The sequence below is a fragment of the Pituophis catenifer genome, unplaced genomic scaffold (assembly GCF_029215685.1).
Source record: "Pituophis catenifer annectens isolate HBS135680 unplaced genomic scaffold, rPitCat1.0.hap2 SCAF_8, whole genome shotgun sequence".
Lineage (NCBI taxonomy): Eukaryota > Metazoa > Chordata > Lepidosauria > Squamata > Colubridae > Pituophis > Pituophis catenifer.
Genome location: NW_027256888.1, coordinates 52,840,755 through 52,859,682, shown reverse-complemented (window position 1 = coordinate 52,859,682; position 18,928 = coordinate 52,840,755). Strand labels below are relative to the sequence as shown.

General features: G+C 36.6%; 1 protein-coding gene across 4 annotated transcripts in view; it reads left to right on the top strand.

Annotated features, from left to right (window-relative positions):
* INPP4B (inositol polyphosphate-4-phosphatase type II B) overlaps positions 1-18,928 on the top strand; it is a 129,928-nt gene that overhangs the window by 69,277 nt on the left and 41,723 nt on the right. For all 4 annotated transcript variants that reach the window (XM_070949099.1, XM_070949098.1, XM_070949100.1 and 1 more), the window contains 2 exons: positions 11,993-12,165; positions 15,670-15,793. In XM_070949099.1, coding sequence (XP_070805200.1) covers positions 11,993-12,165; positions 15,670-15,793 — 297 coding nt within the window. The remainder of the gene's footprint in view (positions 1-11,992; positions 12,166-15,669; positions 15,794-18,928) is intronic.

Genomic DNA, 18,928 nt, shown 5'->3' with positions numbered 1-18,928 from the left:
ACAAGCAGAAGACATCTGAGATCTGAATGAATGAAATAGTCTTATTAAATACTTTGTACTTTACATACAGTAGTTTATATACTGCTCAAACAACTAAAGGGAACACAAAACTACTGTATGTAACGAACAAAGTATTTAATAAGGTTATTTCATTCATTAGATCTTGGATGTCTTCTGCTTGTGTTCCCTTTATTTTTTTGAGCAGTGTATATGACCACATAATACATGATTTTATTGAGTAGCTTTTTAAAGAACCAGGTATCCATAATCTGCAGGTGCTACTAAATTATGATTGTTTATTTGGAACAGTCATGATATAAGCAGTTACTTCTTTTGTGTCATCATTTAAGATTTATTTATTTATATTAGACTCTTCTCAAAATTACCTCGGTAAAAAGATGAGTTGAATGCATTCCATAATGAAAAAAGTCTAGAACACATTAAAGCATCTAGATAGTTGTTTTGTTTGTCCCAGACTATTATGTCCAAGACTTCTGGCTTATGGGAGCCAGGGAAACAAAAGTCTCCTGTTTTCCTTCATAAAACTCTTGAAAAAGACAGTCCTGAGACCCATTAAAACGTCATATTTGCCAAAGAAATCCGCTTTCCACCATTTCATCTTGTCTGCCTTTATTGTCTATTAGCTTTGTCATATTATGGGTTTCACTGTCTTTTTCATATATAGATGTATATAAAATAGATAGATATAAACTGATGTGAATTTTTAGATAAAATTGTTTTGATGAAATAGATCAAAAATGTATGATGAGTTGCAATTAACTGAATAACATGTTAAGGCTATCATTCTTTGAGTGTTTATAACTAAGAAGTGGAAAAAGACAGAGGCCTTCAATTTTTGATGGACACATTTTTTACGGTTCAGAAAGTCATTCTGAAAGAAATTTAAATTTATAATGTATAAACTTCATTTCTAACTTACTCTAACTCTTTTGGCATGCATTTTTCCTCCAGATACTTTGTCTTTCAGAATGACTTTCTGAATCATGAAAAATGTGTCCATCAAAAATTATATTAAATGATTATATTAAATATCATTTTAAAAAAGGAATTTTGGGGAATTGGCAATCTTTATTTTTGATAACTCAAAAGTAGCTCACTTTTTCAACTTGGTGAATCTTTCATATTGTAATTTCATTTAACTGGATTTATGCATGATCTTTCAATGCCAAAAAAATTGCAACATTGCTAGAAATGCAGTTACTGAATGCCAAAATAGATGTTGGATTACCAACCATATCATGAATTTCTACAAAATGTCATCAGTTCTAAGTTTAATTTTGTTATCTTTGTTGAATTCTAATATTCATGTTTTAAAAATAAACAGCACAGATTTCATGCATGCAATAGAATGTATTTCCTGAAGTTAATAATGATGCATTGTGAAATGCAGATTGTTTAATATAAGAATGTGCATCACAGACATCTTGCTTTCACCTTAGGGCCTTAAAGCTGCATTTCTTAAGTGCCAGCACTGTGAGAGAAAATTTCCTTACTTTGTTTTTGTTTTTGTTTTTTCCATTTTTATTTTATTTTTTTTAAATTTGATTTATATGCCACCCTTCTCTGGAGACTCAGGGCGGCTTACAATGCGTTAAGCAATGATAAAGTTTTGGAATACACACTTGTAAACACTGTTAGACTTTTGTTAAATAGACTCATTTCAGCAGTTCTTATTTCTGAGACCTCATCTTTCCAGGGTCCCTTGGACTTTAACAGCTAATAAATTCAAATCAATCAATTGAACAGTTCTCAACTGGTAGAGACATTTCCCATTCGATTATGAGCTTGACTGATGAATAATCTGGTTTGGGATGTGCAAAGTTTTTTTTTTTTCAGACAAATGTTATATTTTTGAGTAAGTGATAATGAATTATTTCAAAGTGCCTCTGCTGATGTTTCTGTGGTTGCCTTGATGTATGCTGTGATTATAAGCAGGGATTGAAACTATTGTAAATAACTAGCAAAATCCTCCTCATGAAAGTCCATTAATGCATCTGCAGTAGCAATAAAAGTCTCCGTACAAATTTTTGTTTCTAACAAAATGAAACAGTTACATGTAGTTATTATTCAGATATGGACTTCTCTTCATTTTTCATACAAACTGAGGAAGAAGTTTGTATTGTCTTTCTCCCACAATGGGACTAAAATGATTTTATTCATATCTATTGAAGAAGCTAGGGGGAAACAACATATTGTAGAATGTCTCAAAAAAAAGAACTTTCACATTAATTTTATATTATTCTGTGAATATTTAGCAATATATGAAAAAGAATAAAATAATACAAAATGACTACACTCTGTATTTTACTTTGCTTATCATGAAATACTGGTTCTTAAACATACTTAAAATATTAATGAAAAGCATCAGCTTTGCAAAAGATTCAATAGTTAACAGGAAGTACAAAGATGTATAACATTCCCTTGGTTGTTTAATATATGTATATTAGATTGTATGACTTTGATCAGTAAACAATATGTGTAGCTAAATTAATTATCAAAAATCAAGATTGTTATATTTATCAAGGAACATGAACTGCAAACTTCAATGTACATATAAATATCTAAAACAGCAGCAACTATATATATATTATATATTTATAAATTTATCTTGCTAAACTTGATAAACACAGGGAAAAATGAAGAAATTTTAAGGTACTCAATCAAATGCTCATAGAAAAGTAACGGGTACTATCATCTGCTGGGAAACATGAATTTTTGTCAAAATAATGGAAAATGACTATACATGCTTCTATCTATTTAACATACAGAAGTGTGAGTTAGCAATGTCTGGGAAACATAAAAGTACAATAAATGCTATGAGAATAGGTTCTTTAAGTATGTGTGGTAAAATAAAAGAGATCGTTAAAAGTGAATGAATGTGGACTAAATACAAATATGAATGACTATTATGAAAGAAAAACATAGAAGTCATTTGATCATGTAGAAAGAATGAATGATAATCTCATCATAAATCAAGTATAAACTATTGAGAAGGAGATGGCTGATAAACACATGATAGGCTTTCCTAAAAGGATAAAAGAGAACAATTAAAAAGGAAAAGGCAATGCATGAAGCAGTATGAGGAGGCAAGAGGTTTTTCCAAGGATGGAAAATGGAGATGTGAGTGGGAGTAAATTATTTTCAACTATATCTTTGTCTTACTATTTCTGATCCTTTTAACCTCCTCGAATGTTTCTTACCTCAGAAGAGAATCCTTTGATAGATATTTAGGCTTGTTTGTAGAACAATTCTGTGTAGTTCTGTCTTTGGTTTATAGTTCTTTTGCATTAAATACTCTCTATATTGCCAATTGCATTAAAATTTCTCTTTATTGCCAAATTTAAGATAGAAAGATATATTCCCCTTATTTTTCTTCAAATTTGATGAATATCCTTTAAGGCTGGATTTTAGATCAGTTTCCATAGTAACCATCTATAGTGTCATCAGCATTATGCTTTCATTGCAGAGTAAAGCAGGTACAAAATATTCCTTTTAAAGAATGTTTTTCTAAAGCAATTATAAAATTTTTGTGCTTGCACTGGAAAGTTTGAAATTCATAGACTATATTTCACAAGAACTTTTTTTAAAAAAAGTTCTTGTGCACTATGCACAGAAACACGTGTATGTGTTCACACATATATACAATACTCACAAATCTCCAGTATAAAGGGAGTTTATTGATAGGAATGATTATATTTGTTATCCATGCATACGCTTAGTTTATGGCATAAACAAATAAAATGGATAAATGACATAAAACTTTAGCAAACAGCTAAATTTGCTCTGTTCTTTCAATGATCATTGATACCATATTTATTGAATTAATAACAGTGAAATTTTCTTTCTTAACTTTTAGCTCTATTTCCTACCTAGCTCATAAACTGTTTATGAAACTGTTTATGACTTCCTTTATCAAAGAGATTTGTTATTGTCATTCATGCAACAAATTTTGTCTGGGATAGTAGCAGGATTCCTGATCTGGGTAGGATGTTGGATTAGAAGACTCCACATATCTTATAACTTTATCTACCTTGTTTCCCTGAAAATGAGACCCTGTCTTATATTTTTTTGAACCCTGAAATAAGCGCTTGGTCTTATTGCCATGCACTCAAAACAGTGGTGGGTTGCTACCGGTTCTCCCCCGTTCGGGAGAGCCGGTAGCGGAAATGTTGATGTGACAGCGAACCGGTTCACTCCTACCGTCAGCTGGGCCCTCCCACCCACCCCTGCGCTATTCCTACCTTTATTCTTTTGTTTTTAGCCCAGCTGAAAGGCACAGCAGAGCAGATTGCCCTGCCTCAGCTGTTTTGGTAATTCATTGTGCTTGCACGAAGCGAACCAGTGGTAACACCGGTTAGAACCCACCACTGGCACAAAGGCCCAATTGGGCTTATTATCAGGGGATGTCTTATTTGGGAGTAAACAGGGCATTAATTTATTTTGTTTTGGGGGGGATGTAAATGGCCACCTACTCACTCACAGTGCTCTTGGCAGCCTTCAAGCAATAAAAAACACAGTATAGAAAATAAAATAAAATAAAATAATAAAATAAAATAAAATAAAATAAAATAAAATAAAATAAAATAAAATAAAATAAAATAATAAAATAATAAAATAAAATAAAATAAATAATAAAATAAAATAAAATAATAAAATAGAATAGAATAGAATAGAATAGAATAGAATAGAATAGAATAGAATAGAATAGAAAGAACAATAACCCCACGCCGCCACCCCCAGAAACAGCACACAGTCAAATGAGTCATTTCATGGGCTCTTTCCCACTTCTGAATCTTCAGGGCTTTACAAAAGAATGTCAAAGTGGAGACTAGTCTGATTTCTGAAGGGATGATATTCCAAAGGGAAGGAGCCTCCATGGAAAAGGCCCTTCTTCTGGGCCCCGCCAGATGTACTTTCTTAGGGGATGGACCTGCAACATTCCTTGCCCCCCCCCACTCTAGTAGGTCAAGTGGATATTACCGGCAAGAGACAGTCCCTCAGATAATCCGGTTCCACTCTATGAAGGGCTTTAAAGGTGACAACCAGCACCATCAATTGCACCTGGAAGCAAATCTGCGACCAATGTAGCTCCCTCAGGAGAGGTGACACATGTGCACATTGAGGTCTGCATAAAATCATGCAGGCTGCTGCATTTTGAATTAACTGTATTTCCAGATGCTTTTCAAGGGCAGCCCAATATAGACTGCATTGCAATAATCAAGACAGGAGATGACTAGGGCATGAGTAAATGTGAGTAGGGATTGTTGGTCCAAGAAAGGCCGTAATTGGTGCACAACCTGCAGTTGCACAACCTCCTGGCTGTGACTGTCACCTGTTCCTTGAGCAGGAGTCATGAATCCAAGAGGACCCCCAGATTACGCATTGAGTCTGTCTGGGGCAGTAGCACCCCATTCAAGACCAAAGATGGCAATTCTCCATGGACCAAAGAACCCCCAAACCAACCCAGTCAGTCTTGCCAGGGTTCAGCTTCATCCCATTGCTCCCCATCCAGCCCATAACAGCCTCCAGGCACTGTGAGAAGGAGGTTATGGCATCGCTTAACTCGCCATGGGCTATGACATACAGCTGAGTATCATCAGCATATTGATGATATCTCGGTCCATGATGACGGATGATCTCACCCAGCAGCTTCATATAGATGTTAAACAGAAGCAAAGAGAATACTAAGAGAGTACCTTGTAAAGCAGTATACAAGAGCTGCACTATCTCACCTCCTATCAACACCAACTGAGATTGGCAAAAGAGAAAGGAAGCATCTAACTGGGAGTGAAGCTGAGCAATTTTGTCTTCCAGAAAATCTGCAAATTCCTCAGCACATCCCTTCAGGTGTACCTCTGTATCCTCCTTTCTAAGTCTGTTGTTCTAATTGGAGTTCATCATGCGTACTTATTGCTAACTCTCATAACTATTACTTCAGTCCAACTGGAGTCCCTAAAATATAAATATTCATAATGCCTTGGTAAAGGGGCTACTATAATTCTTTTGTTGATAGTCAGTTTTATTTTTCTTACATCATGGAGATACCACAATAACCCAAGGTTCTTGTTTTTGTCTCTGTGTTTTAACTTCCTAGGGAAACCAAATATACCATAGATCTTTCTTGCCCAAAGGCCATAATAATGATTTAATAAAGGTTTGATGGATACAGTTATAAACAAGCATAGTACTTCATTCTAGCTGTATCTAATTGAATTTACACTACAATTTGCACAGCTGGTGAAAGTACAATTTATTATACGCACATGCATGCATAATGTGTATACATTTACAGAATTTATTCACATTCCCAGAAAGCAGATATTTCTATTTCAGGAACAGAAATATCAAAGGTTAAACTGAGAGACTTTCCAAACTTCTTAAAGAAGATAGAAAGATTTCCAATTCTTCTTCACTAGCAAAATGAAATTGACAAATTACATCCAATTTACGTCAGTTTCAACTGTGCTTCTCATGGCAAACAAGGCAGTGTTTTTCAAAATTATTATATATTTACATGACATTGGCCTGCATGCAGTGGTGGGTTGCCCCCGGTTCACACCAGTTCTATAGAACCTGTAGAAAAACCGGTGGGAGGCTCCGCCCCTGACCCTGATGTCATCAAAATGCTTCTGCACATGCACAGAAGACTCCGCACTTGCACAGAAGAGCACACGCGTGAGCAAAGCGAGTCTGCACGTGCAGTCCCGTTGCGAACAGGTAGTAAAGGTAAGTAGAACCCACCCCTGCCTGCATGGCTACCTGTCCCATATAACAATTCTACGAACTCATAGCAATTCATAAAAACATGACTTAAAAATAAAACATTCTCCACAGGCACTAGACCAAACATTCTTCCAGTTAATCCCCATTCAAGCCTATTTTTTGGGGAAAAGTCAGATATTCACAGGTCTCCTGAAGATTAAAAGAGTTGGGCTCTCTTGGAACTCAGGTAGGAGGTTGGGTTGGCTGCTGAGAAGGCATGTGTCTGTTGGGGGACAACATTAAAGGGAGATATCAGCTCTCCCAGATAAATCAGACAGGAAACATAATAACTAAATGAGCTAACTCTACTTCACTGAAATGGTACATTAACAGAATCTTGCAAGTCTGATGGTACAGACTTCTTATCATCACTTCCTAAGTTTCTTCCTCTGACCAATAATCCATAGGGAATTCCTGCCTCTCTTGTCTGATTGTTTTCTAGGCAACATCTTGTGCTCCCAAGGTCATCCACACATTCTATTACAAGAGGGAACCTAGAGCATGCCTACAACAAAGATGATTAGGGGACTGGAGGCTAAAACATATAAATAATGGTTGCTGGAACTGGGTATGTCTAGTTTGATGAAATGAAAGACTAAGGGTGACATGATAGCAGTCTTCCAATATCTCAGGGGCTGCAACAAAGAAGAGCTATTCTCCAAAGCACCTGAGGGTAGGACAAGAAGTAATGGGTGGAAACTAAATCAAGGAGAGAAGTAATTTAGAACTAAGGAAAAATTTCCTGACAGTTAGAACAATTAATCAGTGAAACAACTTGCTTCCAGAAGTTGTGAATGCTCCAACACTGGAAGTTTTTAAGAAGAAATTGGATAACATTTGTCTGAAGTGGTGTAGGGTTTCGTGCCTAAGCAGGGGGTTGGACTAGAAGACCTCCAAGGTCCCTTCCAATTCTGTTATTCTATTTATTTACTCTACTTTACCTGACCTAGTAGGATGGCAGCCTTTCTGTCCTAAATATTGTAATAAAGGTGTTACTCAATTGAATCATAGGGCACCCAAAATTAATTGTGCCATTGCATTCTTAATCAGCTTCCAAATACTGTAGTTTTCAGGGGCAGTCCCATACAAAGCATGTTGTAGTGATCCAAATAGGAGGTGACTAAGGCATGAATGGTGAGCAGAGTCTTTCCACAATTAAATTCCATTATTAATTAATTTTGCAAGTTATTGAGGGACTGCAGAGAGCAGAGGTGAAACTCACAGAGAAGGTTACTTTTTGTAGATATTTTAAGGCAAAATGAGTATCACCTATCTTTAGTGTTCTGTGCAAGCTTTGCATGAAAAATAGGTAATGTTTATGAGCTTAAATATTTGGAAATGCCAACTTGTACAAGCCAGCATGCATTGACAGTTTATTGAATTTTAGAAGCTGGTATTACATACACTAGGGCAGTGATGGCTAACCTTTTTGCCATTGCGTGCCAGGAGAGGGGGCGGGAGGAGAGTCGCGCATGCACGTGCCCACACGCATGCGCACGCAACCCCCCCCCCGCTCCTGGCACATGATGGCCTGGTAGGCCCATTTTTCTTTCTTACCTGATTCCAGATCTTTCTATGCATCTGGGAAGGTCGAAAACAGCCTTTCCCACTCCCTTGGAGGCCCTACGGAGGCTGAAAGGGCCCATTTCCCAAGTCTCAGTGGGACAGGAAGTGATGTTTTTTGCTGTCCCCAGCCTCCAGAACCTCTCTAGGAGTCTCTAGGAGCCTCTCTAGGAGTCTCTAGGAGCTTCTCTAGGAGTCTGTAGGAGCCTCTCTAGGAGTCTCTAGGCGCCTCTCTAGGAGTCTGTAGGAGCCTCTCTAGGAGTCTCTGGAGGCTGAGGACAGAAAAAAACGTCACTTCCTGTCCCACCGGGAGTTGGGAAATGGGCCCTTTCAGCCTCCGTAGGGCCTCCGAGGGAGTGGGAAAGGCTGTTTTCGCCCTTCCCAGATCCATAGAAAGGATCTGGAGCCAGGTAAGAAAGAAAAACGGGCCTTCCCCACCCCCCACCAGGCCATCCAGAGGCAGGAAACAGCCTGTTTCCCTACTTCTGGTGGGCCCAGAAGGCCCAAAAATCAGCTGTCCGGCACGCGCATGCGTCCCAGAGCTGAGCTGGCGTGCCCACTAATATGGCTCCACGTGCCACCTGTGGTACGCGTGCCATAGATTCGCCATCACGGCACTAGGGTTTAGGAAAGTAAAACTATTATTCAAGGCAATTTGACAAATTCTTTAAAGTGTGGCATATTTCTGTCCCAGATGAATTAGGCATTGAGGATAAAATAATATGATAAAATTACTATTAATTTATACAACCGATAAATATTTTAAAAACTACATTTCTATCATAAAATAATTCTCAATTCATTCGTTTCACTGCCGTCTTTTCATCTCTTCTTAAGAACTTACGGTAATGTTTTTTCTAACTGGCATCACATTCATGAAGTAATTCATTGACTTTATATTGTTCTACAAGATCAGTAGTTTGGGGGTTTTATATATTTTAGGTTTTAACCTTCTTTCACCAGTTTTACATTATAAATTCAGAATATAATGACTAAGTATTTTATACTGTACTGGAATCTATTCCAGCCTTTTACCTTGATATTTATTTCATTTACTTAATTGTTACACAAGGAACAATTTCTTCCATAATTTCTATCCTTTTACCTGATTAATTTCCTGCTGGTTATTATTTTGACATTATTAACATATATCTACATTGAAGATTGTTAATGAAGTATAATAATTTAAACATAGTCCATTAGATTCTGTGCAGTTTCTTGTTTCCTGTTCTTTGATTGGTTGTTGTTTTTCTTCACATGTATAAAGTGTAAAGATATATTGAAAAATACAACATGGTAACGCTGGAAGATTCCAATAAATTGCCAAATTTTTAAAATTGCAATTTCAAAATATTTAAGTTGATGAAAAGTATGGATAGGTTAAGATTGCATGTTATCAGTCTGTTTACATTTTTAAAAAAACTTAATTTTCAATAGATGAATGCTATATTTTTTCTTGAGCTGTAATGCTTCAACCTGGAGATGGAATTTGAAAACTGAATATGCTCCCATCTAAAAATAGGGTGGAAAACAATGTGGAGATATAAAGTCAGATATCATTGAGATTTTTGTCCCAGTCTCCCTGTCATGCTAGTTTCCACTTAGTAAGATTTTTTTACAATTTCCCACTATAAGAGAAAAATGATGTAGATTTGCCCTTCAGCTGTAACCTGCAGTCACCCATGAGATATGAAATAACAATCTGAAAAGACAACAACTGCTGTTATCTAACGGGTTATTTTGATCTGGATTTCTTTTATTCTCGGGTAACTATCTATAATATGTAGAAGTTCCGCTTGTGGAACATTTTGTCAGGTACATGAGGTTGATGGGTTACGCTTTTGGATGGCATCCATCGTTGGACACTAAACAAGCTTTTATTTTAAGATGTTGTCACAAGGCTGCAGGAATATATTTTCCAGCATTATGTCCAAATGAAAAAAGCATGTTTATTGCCTGTTCACTACAATTATGGTAGAATTGCATTCAATAATTAAATACCTCTTTAAATATCTCAATAGTTAAATATCCTATGGTTTTCCCATCACTGTTAGTTTAATATGGATGTGTAGGAATTTTGTCTGTTTTTGTCTCTGGTGTGGGACAAGATTCTTGGTTGCTGCTCCCTCTAGGTACTCTTGTTTTATTGGTTTTATTACCAATTTTATAACTATTGTGAATATCAAACCACCCAGAATAATGGACTCATGCAATCTAGAATTTAATAAGTAAGTATTGTATATTTTAGAGTTAACATTAACACCTGGAGTTCTGTTCAGTTTCAGTTTTTAAATCACTTTGTTAGTTTTTTCTTCTGTTATGGTTTAATTAACATTTTTATTTAGCTTTAATTTTTATAATATTGTATTCAAGTATTTTTCCAAGTTTTGCATGCCAGGTGTCTATTTACTATATAATATTGGATAGTATTTACCAAATTGGTTCATCATGTCTATCCTAGATACTTGTCTAGTTCCATCACGTTAGTAATATTCTCTTGAATTGTTCTTTTTGCAATTGTTGGGTTATTTTTGTATTATTTATCTTTTTTAAAAAAAAGTTTCTAGCATTTTTTCAATACTCACAAAATTGTATATAGGCAGAAGTAACGTGAAATGATATGACAGTTTGGAAATAATACAGTCAAACAGATTTGCTTACATCATGAGATCATGAAAATAAATGGAAGTGAATTTAATACTTAATAGATCAGTAGTGGATTGCAATTTATTGGAGTTAAAAGAAAGGACGGAATGCATGACAAAATGATATATAGATATGATCTGATATGTGATGATATCACTAAGACAGAGCAAGTCCTTTCAAACTGATCACTTTTCAAATACTGAAGGAGCACTAGTGAGTAACAAAGTGACTTTTAATATTTAATAGGAGTGAATTCTTTTCCTTCAACTCTATTTAATTTTTTAATCCTTTTCACCCGGGGGAGGTTCACCTGACAATATAGAGTACAAAGATACAGAATATTTTATGGATTTGTTTTAAATTCATTAGATAACGCCAGCACAAATGGTGCAGTGTTCCATGACAAGTTAAATATAGTATTTATAATAACAATCCAGTATAATCCAGTAAAGGATTGAGAAAGAAAGATGATCATTTTGTTTTATTCTTCTTTCTCCTCTTTTCAACTTTTGAAGATAAAAATGGGAAATTATTTGGAACTGAAACTATTATTAAATATGGTACACATTTCTTATAAAATAGTTACAAGGCAAAATTTGGTGATTTTTTTACTTGAATGTTGGAACAAAAATTATAACAATTTCCAAGGCAATAACACCAGATTGAGGAAATCTGCATTTCGTTTAGGTTTTTTTTTTCTGAAATAAATATATCAGAAATGTTATGCAAATAGTTTAAGATAGCCACATGTACAGCATATCCACATGAAATCAATCAAGAATATTTAGTGCTACTTTAGGTTATAATTTACCTTGTTTCTATAGTAGTATAATGAGAACAGAAGACTATATAATAAGCTACATAGAAAAATGAATTTCTCATAATCAGGCACATAACTTTAAATCAGTATGTACATGAATGAGATATGATAGTTACATATGTTCTGATATATTTCAATTCTACTTTGATGGTCACTGTCAGTGTTCCTCATTTGTTACAGGTGACTGGTATGAACAACTGTACCCTCTCACAGTTACACTGAACGACTGTATTGGAGAAGTGGTGACTAGGGCAAAGGAGTCAATGTCTTTTGTTCTGCTTCAGGAGCTTGCATGTTGTTTGCCACAGTGTTTAATGTTGACATTAAGAAGAGATATAGTCTTCAGTCAAGCAGTAGGTGTTTTCTTTTGATAATCCTTTATTTTATTGAAAAATAATAGATGTAAATCATGTAAGCTTTAATTGAACCAATTTTAAGGACAGCAAAGAATATCTTCGCAACTCTGAAGCATCCTTCTTCAACCTGGTTGAACTATAACTCTCATCATCTTCAGTCAGCAAGTTAGTTGGGAATTTTGAAAATTGTAGTACAACACATCCAGGGGTGGGTTCCACTTACCTTTACTACTGGTTCGCAACGAGAGTGCATGCATCATCATTCGTGCTGATGTCTGGGCAGGTGGGTGGAGCCTCCCACAGTCATTACTACCAGTTCGCAGGAATTGGACTGAACCGGGAGCAACCCACCACTGAACACATCAAAGAGTTCATTCTGTCCAAGGACATGTTCCTTTTGCTCTCCATTGATAGTTCACTTGCCTTGCAAGACACAACCCTGAGCTATATTCAATGCAAGAGTATTCTACTAGCAAAATGTTAGTCAGATGTAATGCTTAATACATATTTCAGATATTCAGGCACAAGATTATTTATTATAAAATGCTCATTTTGTCAATCCATTTGAAGCCAACACTCACATCTTTAATAGATTTCTCCGGTATGTTCTGCAATATTGAACAGTGCTTGTTTATTTACTTCAAGAAGTTGCTTTCTTTTCATGATGATTAAGTAAATAAGTAAATAATCAACAAACCACCCAAGTAGATACTTAGAGACAACTACAGAGGACATTATTGTTCCAATAAAATTGAACACTTCAACACTGCTAAAAAAAACATAATCATATATCGACATTATTTGTCTATAATATCTGCCACTTAGACCTCCTGAAGGAACAATAAAAATTGCAAGTGATTTCAATAATTGAATGGTCCTTATTAACGATAATAAAGTAACATTAAGGATTTAATACGGTTTTATAATAATTAGTAGTATTCTACTGTCACTGTCTAAGCAAGGAACAGTCTTTTGTCTATATAATCACAAATCCAAATGGCAGTGCTTATGTTGTTTAAACATGAGGCTTTTCAGCCTATTCTTGTCTCACAATAGCTGAGATCAGCTTCCAGCAGCATCACTGAAACCTGACACTTCAGATTTTATAAACCTGCCAATCTCACAGAAGTGGTTCTTTGTTTAAAAATCACCTGTTAGTGCATTCCCAAAGAATTATCCTTTACTGTCACAGCAACAGAAGTTTAGATCCTGGCCAACAATAGCTTAAAGGCAGCAACAACTGGAGGGGCACATAAGCCTAGTAGAAAGAAAGAAGCTTGTTCTTCTTGTAAAAGGTGCTTGTTTCCTTTTGTGTACTTTGAGGATTGATTACTATTTAAATTATTTATTTATTTTGTTCATTAATGTATTAATAATTCATTATAATTGTGTTGAATTTTCTAAATGAGAAAATTTTTCTATGGAAAGTATTCAAATTGACACTGAAAGCTTTGGCTGTCCTTGACAACAGAATAGCAGTGAAACAAAAAGCGGAGTAGACATAAGCTTAGCTCCTACTGATGAGATAGAAAAGAAATCCATGTAGTATTTTTGGCAAGAATATATACTTATCAGGTCCAATATTACTACAATTATAGGCACTGAACTCATAAATATCAAAGCTTGCTTATTGGTCTGATGGATTTATTTTATCATTGAAAATAGAACAGCCAATAACAAAACACACAAAATACCTAAAAACAGAGCAATAAGGCTACCAGAACTTATTTCTGTTCAAAGAATGAATTTATCTAATGTTTTAGCCCAGTGCTCAGGAGTTTGTTAATGCATTTCAGAAGGCCAACATGGTCAAAGACATCCAAATGTTTTTGAAATCAGCCAGTGTCAGCTAAAGGAAAAGGAAAACAAGAACTAAAGCAGGGTATCAAACTCGAGTCGTCATGGCAGCATCACGTGACACATCACAACTTTTTTCCTACATTAAACCGGGCATGGCCAGTGTGTGATGCATCCGGCCCATAGGCTGCAAGTTTGACAGCCCTGAACTAGAGCAACAGCTCCATTTTTGTCTGATCTGTGGGTCTATGTTACTCTCAGCATGATGAAATAGGATCCTTGGCTGATAGATAAGGCTGCTTTGACTTTCCAGGTCCAATCTGTATGTAAAATTTACATAGAACTAAGATGTCTTTTGTAGCTTTTATTTTTTAATCTGGAAAAAAGGATATTTAAGCAGATATATAATTATATGTTTTAATGATCTAGCCTAAGATTGTAGGGGGTCATTTGCAGCAATAAAAACTCTGTAAGTTACATTGAAGCAGTTCTCAAAATAATCTAACTAATGTAGGGCTGGGCAATTATGGCCCTTTTATGAACTGTGGACTTCAATTCCCAGAATTCCTGAGCCAGTATGCGGCTCAGGAATTCTGGGAGTTGAAGTCCACAGTTCATAAAAGGGCTGTAATTGCCCAGCCCTGAATTAATGGGTATATTGTGTGCAAAATTTGAAAAAAAGAATGTTAGGCCTGCATAATATACCGTCTGTGGGCCACATGCAGGCCATCAACCAACTCTGTTCAGCCCACCTGCATTTTTTTTAAAGCTTACATCATACACTAAAAAGTTTACATTACACTAATATTTGTTACGAATCACAGTCTAAAACATCAACTGTATGCTAAACTACATATACTATACATTCATGAACATGACCAATACACTACTACTGTTATTAGAAGCATTTCATCTACATGCAGAAATGCATTAGACAACCAAGAGATCATAATACCTTGACTTTCTCTCTGATTAATGTAGAACCATTCATTAAACGTTGTTAACTCTCACACGTTTTGCTTTCATCATAAACCATTCTTATTAAATTTATCAACCAACTTGCAAGCCCAAACATACATGTTTTCAATTATCAGTTGAAGAACCAAAAATTACACATTCAATCAAAATAGCATAACAATAACTATATTTATAAGGAAATAAACAAAATGCACATCTTAAGACTAGAACTGGCACCTAATATCCCTTTTGAAGCTCTGGTTTGTAACTATCATAAGCTTCATTAGCCATATTAATATGACCTGATGGAAATTTGTTTTTAGACTTGTAGCCTCTTTTCTAGAAATTCCAAATGGCAGACATAACACTCTTTTCTGCACCATCTGCATCAACACTCCCTCAAATAACAAACCTGTGATACTTGTTTCCCATGGTGGGAAATTATTAACCCATAGTTACCCAGTGAACTATGGTTGAGGGTAGACTTGAGCTTGTGGGTTCTGAACATGATTTTGAATGTATAACACCAGGAGGATACTAGCTTATGATTAATAAAGATCCAAGAACTTATACCCTCTTTCCTGCCATTTATCCATATTCTTTCAATTTCTTTCACTAATTTCTATGGCAAGAATGTACTGAGCATTGGATCCAGTGTTCTGATTTGATTTACATAGTTACAATAATTACAACTTTTGGCTGAAGCCATTAATATATCTGTTTGTGTGGTTACTGTCATGATCCTAGCTTGCTGGATTGATCTGTGGATTCATCATCAAGTTACACTCCAGTTTACGCGATCAAGGCTTCCTCCAGCAACTTCATACAGTGGGCCTAATTGTTCAGTATGAAGGACTTCTCAGTACATATAGTAAGTATGCATCTCAGATAACTATTCACTCCCAGAATAGACTTTACTCTCAGAGCAACTAAGAGAGATGAAACGGAAAGAGATACCTAGAAGGGTGCTGAAGGGTGACAGGTAGCAAATCTGCTAAAAGGTGACAAGTAGCAAATCTGATTAAACATGAGATAGAGCTGTTTGGATCTACCTCACGGTAGTGGGATGGCAAAACATTTGTATTTCTTTGCCTTTATTGCAACCTGCATTTAGCTATCCAACAGCCTATTTAGAGCAGCTTAGTCTCTCCTGATGGGAGTCACTCTGGAGGTCACATTCAGGTTTGCTGTAAAGATTATGCTAGAATCTGACAAAGTCAATCATCTGCTCTTAAGTTGCACTCTGGCCTTGATGCAGATCCAGTGGAGGTTATTGGGGTGTTGTTCAGTTATCTGAAGATAGTTTGATCTGTTACACTGAGGAAGTAGACCGGGTCCTCAGGACTATTAGACTCTCTATTAGATTTATTTGCTCTTGGCCAGTCTAGGCCTTCCTTGAAGAGATGTATGCTTGGGTTCCGGTAGTGGTTAATTCCTGTTTGAAGGGGGAGATGGTTCAGATGTCTCTTAATGAAACAGTGTTTCTCCCCTCCTTAAGGTGCCATCATTAGACCCCATCAATTGAGATAATTTTTGTCCACTTTCCAACCTTCCATTATAGAGTCTTCCCCTTTATCCATAAGAGAACTAAGAAGGGTCAAGTTTGAGATTTTTTTTCTCAAATTACATTTCTGTTTAGGACACAAATTCCTCTTATCTGACCATTGACTTGCTTGTGGCTCTTTGCATTGATTGCACTCTTGAATGGTGGGAGCAAGATGAGGGTAGTGCATCCATTCTTGATTTCTCAGGTGCTTTTGTTACCAACAATTTTGATGTTCTTCTGAAATGATTCTGAGAATGGACTGTCAATGACATGAAATTCTATTGGTTCTCTTCCTTCCTCTACAACGGGTTCCAGTCGCTGTTGATAGAAGAGAAAAGATCCAGCCTGTGGCCCCTCCTGCTTAACATCTACATGAACCACTGAGTAAGGTCATCCAATGGTTTAGGGTGAGGTATTAATAGTATGCTGATGATACTCAGCTTTGTATCTTTACCCCAGGTCACTCCAATGATGCCATGGAGATTCTGTCTCAATGCCTGGAGGCTGTTGGAGCTTGGATTGGGCACAATAGGTTTCAATTCAACCCAAGAAAGATTGAGTGCTTCAGATTTTTGGACCTCCTAATTCCAGGAAGCTTTCATCTTTGGTTTTGGAATGGATGTCACTAACCATACAGAACCGGTTTGAAATCTGAGGATTCTCGTGAACTGATATCTTCTGGTCAAGGAGCAGGTGCAGCTATGGCTGAGAAGACCAGCTACAGCTTCAGGTTGTGCATCATTTGTCTCTGATCCTGGATAGGAAGAGGGCTGCTCATCATCACTAGTGCCCCTGTGACCTGCTGACTGGATTATTACATTGTGCTCTACATGGATCTACTCTTATCATCAATGGGAAAAATACTGAAGGAATCAAGATGCTGCATGGAAATAACATAAAGAGTTTGGATGAAAAGATCACTAGAAATACTAGGGTATGCTTTAGTCAAAAAGCAGCTCACAGGCCAGAACGAAGATGGTGAGGGACCGGCCTGTGCCGCCCTGTCCCCAGCCCAACCCAGCCCCAGCCACCCAGTCAGTTGCAATGACCAGGCCATGCCCACCCTAGCCCCCCAAGGGCAAACAAAATCCTGATATGACCCACAATGGGATTGAGTTTGAATTTGCTTTAGACTGACAATGTGAAGCATACCAAAATCAACAAAGTTGATAGTGAACTCATCAAAAGAGAGAAGAAGATCTAAACTACAAACTCAGTGGTAGAAATCTATCAAAGCAATTAATACCTGAGCAATTCCAATCATTAGATATACAACTGGAATAATGGATTAGACTCAAGCTGATCTAGAAGCCGTGGATAGAAAGTTCAGAAAAATAATGACAATGAATCATGCCCTTCATTCATACAGCAATGTTGACAGAGGCTATTTACCAAGGAGCATAAGTGGGCAGGGAATGTTGCAAGTACACCAGACAGTTGAAGAAGGAAAAAAGGGCACTGGAAGAATGTCTAAGGATGCACTGAAGCTAGTACACCATGAAGATTTATTGAATACCAAAGTGACTAAATTGGCTTTTAAGAAAAACCAAATGAAGACTAGAAAAGAGACATGGCAAGACAAAGTATTACATAGCCAGTACACAAAAAACTTAGCAAACAAAGCAGATAACAACAATACCTGGCAATGGTCAGGAGTAAGAAATTTGAAGAAAGAGATAAAAAGGCTAATTCTGGCTGCACCACTTGGTATTGACAAAATCACCATCAGTCAGTTACAAAAGGCAGCTTTTCTTAGAACAGCTTACATTCTGGGATAGTGCCTTTAACATCATCAAACAATATCTGTCTATCCCAGATCTTTAGAAAGGATGCAATAGGTCAGGGGTGTCAAACTCAAGGCCCACACCCCGTTTTTGGCCTGGATGGCCTCCTGCAGCACTAGACCAGCCAAAACGGTGCCGGCCAAAACTGCTGCAGGAAGCCCTCCAGGCCGAAAATGGGGGGGGGGGGGGCGCATGTTCCTGCCATGCCCTGTTTTGGCCAGCAGGGTGCTGCAGGAGCCGTCCATTCCGTTCCCCCCAGCCGGCCCACTTAGGAGAACTACAATGCTGATGCAGCCCTCGAAGAAATCCAGTTTGACACCCCTGCAATAGGTAGACAAAAATACCAGATCCACTCTAAATATCTGGCTAACTGCAGCCAACCATAATAAACAAAATTTCCATCTGTCAATTACAAAAGGCCACATTATTTGGATCTGAAAATGTACTATGCCAATGTGTTACTGTCTCCTAGATTGTTGGAAAGAACTTGACGCAAATGAAAGCCAACATCAGCCAAAGAACTGCAGCTATAATTTTACGATGTTGTATATAATAATATCCTAAAAACCTGAATGGGGGCTTTTATGCAATAATGAGGAAAAAGACGAATTTATTCACAGAATGTGCTCATAGTGGTTTCACATAACATACCCTGCCAGATTAAACAAACTTTATT